The sequence below is a fragment of the Temnothorax curvispinosus genome, unplaced genomic scaffold (assembly GCF_003070985.1).
Source record: "Temnothorax curvispinosus isolate PA1 unplaced genomic scaffold, ASM307098v1 QBEX01006533.1, whole genome shotgun sequence".
NCBI classification, from domain to species: domain Eukaryota; kingdom Metazoa; phylum Arthropoda; class Insecta; order Hymenoptera; family Formicidae; genus Temnothorax; species Temnothorax curvispinosus.
This window is the reverse complement of record NW_020216313.1, coordinates 2,562-11,760: the sequence shown is the minus strand read 5'-3', so window position 1 is coordinate 11,760 and position 9,199 is coordinate 2,562. Positions and strand designations below refer to the sequence as shown.

Genomic DNA, 9,199 nt, shown 5'->3' with positions numbered 1-9,199 from the left:
GGGGGGGGCTTCGCCTCCCCCCTGCACCCCCCATTGTGTAAGTAAACCCTGTGTGCAATCGACATCGTGTGCAATCGGCACGGTGTGCAATCGGCACCGTGTCCGATCGGCACCGTGTGCAATCGGCACCGTGTGCAATCGGCACCGTGTGCAATCGGCACCGTGTGCAATCAGCACCGTGTGCAATCGACACCGTGTCCGATCGACACCGTGTGCAATCGACACCGTGTCCGATCGGCACCGTGTGCAATCGACACCGTGTCCGATCGGCACCGTGTGCAATCGACACCGTGTCCGATCGGCACCGTGTGCAATCGACACCGTGTCCGATCGGGAAATATTGTCGTGTCCGATTTGTAATGTGCGCAATCGGGACAATCCCGAAAAAAGTATGCTCCTGTACGTTAATTTGTCCTTCTCCGTGTAGATTTTAGGGTCGGGTTTTCCCATGAAGATCAACTCGTACAGGCCGCGCGTGCCTTTGTACGGTACACCGTCGATGACCATGGTGTCATCCGGTTTCAACTTAAATCGCTTGTTTCCCAGCATCGCGCCTTTCTCGCCGAAATGCACTCCGTAAACGGTGTCGAGCTCCTTGTTTTTGTCGCCGCCCAGAAAAGCGCTCAAGTATTCCCGCCCCAACGGTCCTAGTTTGCTAGTCAGAACGTCGCGACTTTCCGCCGTACTTAAAGATTTCCCGGCGGACGTCTCCAACGTGGAAGGCGGAGTCGTCGTCTCCGATACGATCTCGCGTTCTCTGGGTAAAAACTGGACCAAATCGTCGCAGATCGGCGTCGTCGCGGGAGCCGAACTCAGCCGTGCCGGACGCGACTCTCCTTTTTCCGCCGTCGCGGTTGTCCCGATTGGCGCGAATACGTCGTCGTCCTCCCAGTAATCGCGCTCCAGGTCGGCGCCAGCGTCGTCGTCGTCGTTGCCGTTCTCGCTGTCCTTCTTCGCTCTCTTCGTCGCTTTCATCTTTTTCGGGAACGCAAAGCCAGCGCCGTCGTCGTCGTCGATTTTGCCCGGTCCTTTACCTCTGCGTTCTATGTCATCGGCGAGCCGTTTCAGAGGTTTGACGATAGGCTCGTACCTCTTTTCCAGAGCGATCTCGCTCTCCATTTTTCCGGCCCTGAGAGCGGCGTACTTTCTGCGAATCGAGGCGCGCGTCTTGGCTATTTCTCGCGCGGTTCTCTCCTCCGCGATCGCGCTCATACTCGCGTCGTTCGACGAGGCGCACTGATCGACCCTACAACACGGCGAAATCGTGGAAGCCCCGTCTGTACCGTCCGCCTCGCAACGCGCTGTCCTTGTCTATCACGGCGAAACCGTAGGTGCGCCGCCAACACTCGCAACAGATGACGCGAAATTCGTCGTACGACATGTCGATGTTCACGTGATCGTCGTACACGTGTCGCAGATTGGTGCCGTCCTGCCTGAACAGGATTAGCAGATTTGCGTTGTCGCGCACGAGATGTTTCGGTATCTTGGCGTACGTCTGACAGAGATAGAAGCAATCGATATTCGAATGTCGACCCATAGAAAAGTACTCCCTCATTCTGTCTTGCTTGTCGCAGGCCACGTCGTCGAAGATGAAAACCGAGTCGGGAAGCGCCTCGTCGGGCGGAACGACGTCTCGATTGTCGGAAAACGCGTGATAGCCGATCTCGTCTATAGGCTCGAACAATCGTTCGAGATATCGATACTTCGGTTGTTGCAAAGATTTTGAGTACACGTATACGTTCTCGAAACGGAGACCGTGCGATTGTTCCAGCAGGCTCAGCAGAACGTTCGTCTTACCGCAATTGGAGGGACCGCAAATGATGCAACGGACGACGTTCGGAAGGAGAGGACCGTGCCGGCGCGATTCTCCGTTTTCTCTCTCGGTCGCGGCCGACCCCGCCGACGTTTTGCGATCCAGATTCGAGATTCCTAACGTCGCCGTCTGTCGCACGAATCGCATGTTTGCCTTCTCTCTCTTTCTCCCTCGAATTTTTTCGCTCGGTTCGTTCGCGATGAGTCTCTCGATCGCTGGAAGAAAAAGAGGGGGAAGCGCGGACGTCGTTTCGTTTCGTCGCGCGTGCGCAAACGCCTCGCGCGCGGGTATAAGTAGCGCGAGCGTGTTGCCGTATCCGTAGAAAAAAAAAATTTATTTTCTAAAATCAACGAATCGTTCGCGCGCATCGGTGAGATGTCTCACAGTGGTGTGTTTCCCATACTGGTGGACGGTTACGAAATTCTCAATCTAACGGTGGAAGAGTTGCAATATATTCCGAAGGTCCTTCTGTTGCGTCAATTTGGGAGATACGTGCACCTGTTGTGGGACCGTTTGCCGGAACATATACAAGCGGATCCCGAGGTGCAGAGATATCGCCCGTGCATGCGACACTACAATCGTCCGTGGCAGCGAACGCACATAGACGGTCCACCGCCCATCAAGGACTGCCACGAGTGCAATTGTTTTCGCCCTGTGAACGGTGTATCTTCGATTTCCCGTTCGAACTAAGAAGAAGCGAATGCTCCTCGCGCAACCGCGACCGAATGCGCGGCACCGGTCTGCTCAATCGCGCGATAAACGCTCTTCCCTTCGAACTGCACATACCCGGTTATCAGTTCTGTGGGCCCGGTACGCGTCTAGCGAAGAGACTAGCGCGCGGCGAAGAAGGCATCAATCCGTTGGACGCGGCGTGTCTGGAGCACGATGTCGCGTATTCGCGAAGCGGCGAGCTCGCCGAGCGACACGTCGCCGATCGACGGCTCGCCGAGAGGGCGCGCGAGCGCGTCACCGCGAAGGATTCCACGGCCGGTGAGAAACTCGCCGCAGCGGCCGTATGGGCGGCTATGAAGACGAAGACGAAGCTGGGCATGGGTATGGAACGCAAAAGAAAAACGAGAAAAGGAACGGGATTGAGGAGAAGCGCGAAGACGAGAAGGAAGAAGCGGAGGATACTTCCGACGGCGAAACGCGGCGGCTTCTTGCCCTTTCTACCGATGTTGGGCGCTCTCGGTTCTTTGATCGGTGGCGCGGCCAGCGTGGCCAAAGCGGTGAGCGCCAACAAAGCGGCGCAAAAACAGATCGACGAATTGCAGCGACACAATCGCGCGATGGAGGGTCGCGGGTTGTACCTCGCGCCGTATAAGAAGCGCGGAGGTGGCGCGAGGAGAGTCGGCGAAAAAAAAAACCTTGCGTAAAAAGGCGAGGTTAACGCGTCTACCTCCGTACGGCGTCACGACCGACGAACAGCTCGATCGAGCGGCGCGTCGCCTGCGCGTGCCGTTCTTCCGCGGGGTGTTCATGCGCGACGCTCTGCCGACGAGGGTGCGACGCGCGGAGTGCGGCATCGTGAATCTCGACGACGAGGTGGGCCCGGGCACGCATTGGGTCGCTTATGCTAAAAAAGGGAACTCGGCGATCTATTTCGACGCGTTTGGAAATCTCCGCCCGCCGAGGGATCTCGCGCGACGGTGGCGACAAGAGCACGATCGTGACGTATAATCGTCGCGCGTTCCAGACATTTGATCAGAGAATCTGCGGACAGCTGTGCCTGCGATTTCTTCGCGAGATCGATTGGGGGGTAGCGGGCGGACGATCGACGTTCTCCCGCGATGTCGCTGACGCTCACGTTGACCGGGACCGGCAGCGTTCTCACGGCGAGTCACTTTCCCGCTTTGGATCTGAGCGACGGCGAATACGAGCTGGGTTTGGCGACTTTTGAGACGTACAATTCGATACCGAACGTTACGTCCGCGAACAATCGCTTCTACTACGGCAAGGACGACCGGCGAATCGTCGTTCCGGAAGGTTCGTACGAGCTGCGAGCCGTGAACAGATATCTGCACGCCGCTCTTCTCCATCGCGAACGTCGCGCCCGCGAGAGAGACAAAAGTAAGGAGAAAGGAGGAAAGGAGAAAAATCGCGGACCGACGACGCTGGACGGGTAAAAGAAAAAAACCGAACGGAGAAGGACGAAACCGACGACGAGATTTATCGCGCATACGTGGACGAAGACGACGATGACAACGATGGCGACGGTTATGACATATACGGAGACGACGACGGTGGCGACAGAGTGCTCGATCTTCGCGCCAACGAGAATACCATGAGAAGCGAGATAAAGTGCGCCTACCGAGTGAATTTTACAAAACCGAACAACATTGGTTCTCTTTTGGGTTTCTCGAGCGACCGTATCCTAAAACCGAACAAATGGTACGTTTCCGACGGACCCGTCGACGTCATGAGCGTGAACATAATTCGCATCGAGTGCAGTATCACCGCGGGAGCGTACAGCAACGGACGCTCGGTGCACGCGATACACGAATTCGCGCCGAAAGTTCCACCGGGATATAAACTGTCGGAGACTCCGACGCAGATCATTTACCTCCCGATCGTCGCGCGAAACGTCACCGATATCACGGTGCGAGTCGTGGATCAGAAAGATCGGCTGATCGACTTTCGCGGCGAGGAGATAACGATTAGATTGCACGTACGTCGTCGTCACGGTTAGTGTGTGTGCGCGCGTATCCCTGAAGAAAGAGAGAGCGAGAGGAGGGATGCTCGTTCTGAACGGATCTAGCGCGAATTGTACGAACGAGCGAGCTAGCCCGTTCTACGACGAGATCCGAAGCGTAGGAAAGAGAAAAGGCGGAAGAGGGGGACCCGTTCTCAGCAACGCCAACGTCAGATTCCTACGATCGCTGGGTCTCGCCGTGAGAAACGCGTCACCGTCGAGCCGTTTCTACCTCGAGAGGAAAAATCATGGCCGACATCCTGAGTATCCAAGTTGCGTGAGACGGAGGAGACGCCCGACGCACGAATCTACGTGAAAGGTCTCGAGAAGAAGAAATGGCTGCAGGAGATTCTCGGCGACGTCGACGCGACGATCGTGACCGTCGACGCGGAGTACGAGGACGTCGATCGGTTGGAGTCTCTTCACACCGATCGCGCGTTTCGCTGCCGGCGTCACCAACGGTGCTGCGCCATGGAGAACGTGATGAAGTTGCGCGATTGGTGGATCGAGCGACGCGAATGTTTCGCCAGCATCGACTCCGTGAATTGAAATACTTTATAAATTTGTGTAAAAAAAACGTTATATATTACTGGTTTAATATAATTTCATTTTATTAACGTATTAATCGTTTTATTTTATTGCGTTGCTCGTTTTTTTATTTTGTATATATATTGTGTTTAATCGTTTATTTTTACTCTATTGTATCATATATGTATATCCTTCTATCTGTTTGGCGCTCACCAAACTGTAGTTAGATGCATGTATTGTTTAGTCTCGTTACTCGTTGTACATAATATTCTTGCGTACCTAGTCTTAAGTATTTCGGTGACTCGCGCGAAACGTCGGCGGATCGCGATCAACGCGGAATCGATAATTGCGCGACTCACCAATCGGTGCTGCCCTCGCTCACCCCACGAGGGCACCCGCCTGCAGAACAAGTACTCGCTCGCGACACTGTTCCAGCGCCGCGAGCCCTCAGCACTCATCGTTACGCCGGCTCATCGTTACGACGTCTCATCGTTACGACGTCTCGGAGCACGGAGCGATTAACGGAGCACAGATAGATTATCGGAGCAGAGAGACTTGCGCTAATATCCGGAGTCGCGAGATCATCCGTTCGCTCCCGGATAGTGCGATCGCCTACTTTCTCTGCCTGTTTGTGTGCTGCCTTTACCTGCTTCCTCCTGCTTGCTTGCTGCCTGCCTTAACTTACTGCTGCCTGCCTCGCTTTCGCCTTGCTTGCTGCCCTGCTTGCGTTGCTGCACGAGCCCGATCGCGACCGAGACGAAGTCTCCAGGAGTCGACGGCACAACGAACGGTGAGTCGCATTTGTTTAACTTAACTTTCGCTTTGGGGAGACTTTACACATCTCCCCTGGTCCTTCGAGCTTCGCTTTATCGCAAATCCGGGTACGGCTCTACCGCCCCCCGAGCATCTGGTCCTTCGAGCCGGATAATCATATCTTCGCGATTAGTCTATTACCGCCGACCTTTCGCGTGCCCTTTCATTGTTCTAAGTCACCGAATCTTTCTGTAACGCGTAGTGCAATAGCGCGTGACCTTGCGGGTCTCGCAGGATCTCCCGTATCGCAACGCTCGCTTCGCGAAGGGAATTCTCGCGTAGCATCGCGCAATCGGCCATTAGCCGCCTGTAATCTACGCGATTTCGCTGAATTCATATTCTCGCATTAACGAGGTGCAATAACGCTCGGCGTGCTGACAACTCGTGTCTCGCGCGGTATCTCTCGTGCAACGCTAGCTTCGCAACGGGAATACGCGTGCGAACTTCGTTCGTCATAGCTCGGGCCGCAGCCGTTATTAATCGCCTTAAAATCGAATCCGCGCTCGCCGCGGTAATTAGTCGACATTTAATTGACTTGATCGTAACCGAAATATTCGGTCGAATATCCGAGTATTCCGGGCCAGCGATACTTTCGCGCATAGAGACAACGGCCGTAGCCTTCGATTACGGGCCGGTCTCGCGCGCGTTGTTTTTCTGTATAGTCTCGAGCATCGCTCGTGTTTACGTCGTTGCGAGGTACGTACCGCCCGACCCAGCACTTGTATTATCCCGACATTCGTGATCCGTCCGAGAGTACCATCGCTCGGAAATATTATTGTCACCGATCGAGAATATTTGCCTTTCGAACTCTGCGACGCGTGTTTATCGCGCTAATCCAACGGCTGATATTCTCCGCGTCCAACTCGAGGAATATTATCGAGAATATTCCCTCGGGACTTGCGCGAGCGCCGAACAGAGCCGTCCGTTACCCCTCACCTTGGCGACCTGACTTTCGTGATTGTTTTCGCCGGGTTTCGATATTGTTGGTTCGAGTTGCCGTCGCCTCCGACTGCCTATTCGTCGTTTACCCTTCGCTCTTAGCTTCGTCTGTCTGTGGTGGACGACCCCTTTGTTACATCATGTCGAAAAACGCATATGCTCGTCGCGAAGTGTGCAATCGGCGTATGCAAGAAATACACGACCTCTCCCTACAAGCCGCGACCGACGCGGCAATACGAGCGACCTTCCTCGCTCGCTACTCGAGTGTAGCGAAGATCGCGGACGATTTTGAGGCCATCCACCTGAAGGTCATCCAAGAAGCGGCGGATTTCGAGGCCGAGGACGCAATCCGAGCCAGTTTCGATAAAATGCATTACGCCGTAAAGAGTCGATATCACCGGGAAACGGGCGCGCCATTCGGAGGCGCGCCGGCACAGCCCTCGGGTCCGGCCTCGGTGGTCAAGTTGCCTAAGATCCCGCTGCCGCAGTTTTCCGGCGACCTTACGTTGTGGCCTTCCTTCATCGCGTTGTTCAACGCGGCGATACATAACCAGCAGATTTCCGCGATAGAGAAATACCAGTATCTGCTGGCTTCACTCAAAGGGGAACCACTCAACATGGTGAAAAACCTGCCGTTTTCCGATGAGTACTATTTGATCGCTTACGACTCGCTGGTCGATCGATACCGGAATAAGAGAAGGTTAGCGGACCATCACTTGAATTCGATAATCGAGGCAAAGCCATTGAAGGCGGAGACGGCCGAGGCTCTTCACCACTTATTAGATACGTTTACCGAGAACACACGCGCGCTCGCATTAATGAAGTTCCCTACCAATTCATGGGATTTTATCCTACTGAAGTTTTTGTTAGACAAGCTTCCTCGTTCCCTTCGGGAAAAATTCGAGTCGGCTCACCGGGCTGAGGAGATACCGCGATATACACAACTCACGAAATTTCTAGCGGAGCATTGTCAGGTTCTCGAGGCCGTCGCGGGCCCGTCCTCCAAACCCAAGTCCACACCGGTCTCGTCGTTCGTGACTAACGCGGCCGGTTGCCCCGTTTGTAAGGAGTCTCACTACGTGTCGAAGTGCTCCCAGTTTTTAAAACTCTCGCCGAGGGAGAGGCAGGCTAAGGCTCGCGACTTGAGATTGTGCCTCAACTGCCTGCGCTCGGGGCACGGCATGAAAGACTGTCCGTCCGCGTGGGCATGTCGGTCCTGCGGCACGAAGCATCATACGCTTCTGCATTACGAGCAGAGCTCGAATACTACTCCTAAGCCCGAACCCATTAGCGCGACTCCTGCCGAACCGGACGCCGTACCCGCTCCTCAGTCGGAGGATGCGCCGATTGTAACAATGACTAGCCGGGCCAATAGAATCGTCCTCCTGTCCACCGTACGAGCCGAGGCGATAGACGCGCGTGGCAATGCGTTCCCCGTACGCATATTGCTGGACAGCGCGAGTCAGGCCAACTTTATTACCGAGGGCTGCCTCCGGAAGGGCGGCTTTCGTCGCACCAAACACAGTGCGACCGTGTTGGCGATAAACGAAGCCAGGGCGGCCACGACGAGGGGCCTCACCTCCCTCGTGATCCGCGCACGCGGTCGCGACGACACTCGGTTCTCGATAGAGGCTACGGTCCTCTCGCGCATAACCTCGCCGCTGCCTAATGACAAGGTGGAGGTCCAGCCGTGGAAACACTTGAAGGGATTGCCGCTCGCGGATCCCGAATATTTCGTGCCCGGCGGTGTTGACATCCTCCTGGGGGCGGACTCGTTTGTGTCGGTGCTACGGGAGGGCCGTCGTAAGGGGGAGAGGGGAGAACCCGACGCCTTCAATTCAGTCTTCGGATGGGTTCTGACGGGCGCGGTATCCCCATCAGTCCAGGCAGCGCCCCTGAGGTCATTCGCGACTACGCTCGAGTCGATCGCGACATCGGTGGGTCGCTTTTGGCAATTGGAGGAGGTGCCGGAGGACACTTCTTGTTCGGACGAGGATCGACGCTGCAAGGAAATCTTCGCCAAGACCACGTATCGTGACCCCTCGGGTCGTTTCGTGGTCTCGTACCCGTTCGTGTCGGATCCTCCTACATTCGTCGGCTCGCGCTCCATTGCGGTTAGTCGTCTCCGCGCACTAGAACGTCGATTTAAATCTGATCCGGAGTTCAGAGCTGGTTACAATAGTTTCATGCGGGACTATCTCGATAGCGGACACATGGAGGTAATTCGCAATCCATTCCCGTCGGATGGCCACATTTATTATCTACCGCACCACGGTGTGTATAAACTCGATAGCACTACCACTAAGTTGCGGGTAGTGTTCAACGCGTCCTCGCGAGGCCCGGACGGTCTGTCGATCAACGACACCCTGCTCAGCGGTCCGAGGCTGCAGCAGGACCTGCTCGCCATCCTGCTT

General features: G+C 55.5%; 1 protein-coding gene across 1 annotated transcript in view; it reads left to right on the top strand.

Moving 5' to 3' along the window:
• Positions 1-6,925: 6,925 nt before the first annotated feature.
• Positions 6,926-9,199, top strand: part of LOC112455941 — a gene marked incomplete at its 3' end in the record, with an annotated part of 4,738 nt that continues 2,464 nt past the window's right edge. Inside the window, exon 1 of the mRNA XM_025018164.1 lies at positions 6,926-9,161. Within this exon, the coding sequence (XP_024873932.1) occupies positions 6,926-9,161 (2,236 nt within the window). The remainder of the gene's footprint in view (positions 9,162-9,199) is intronic.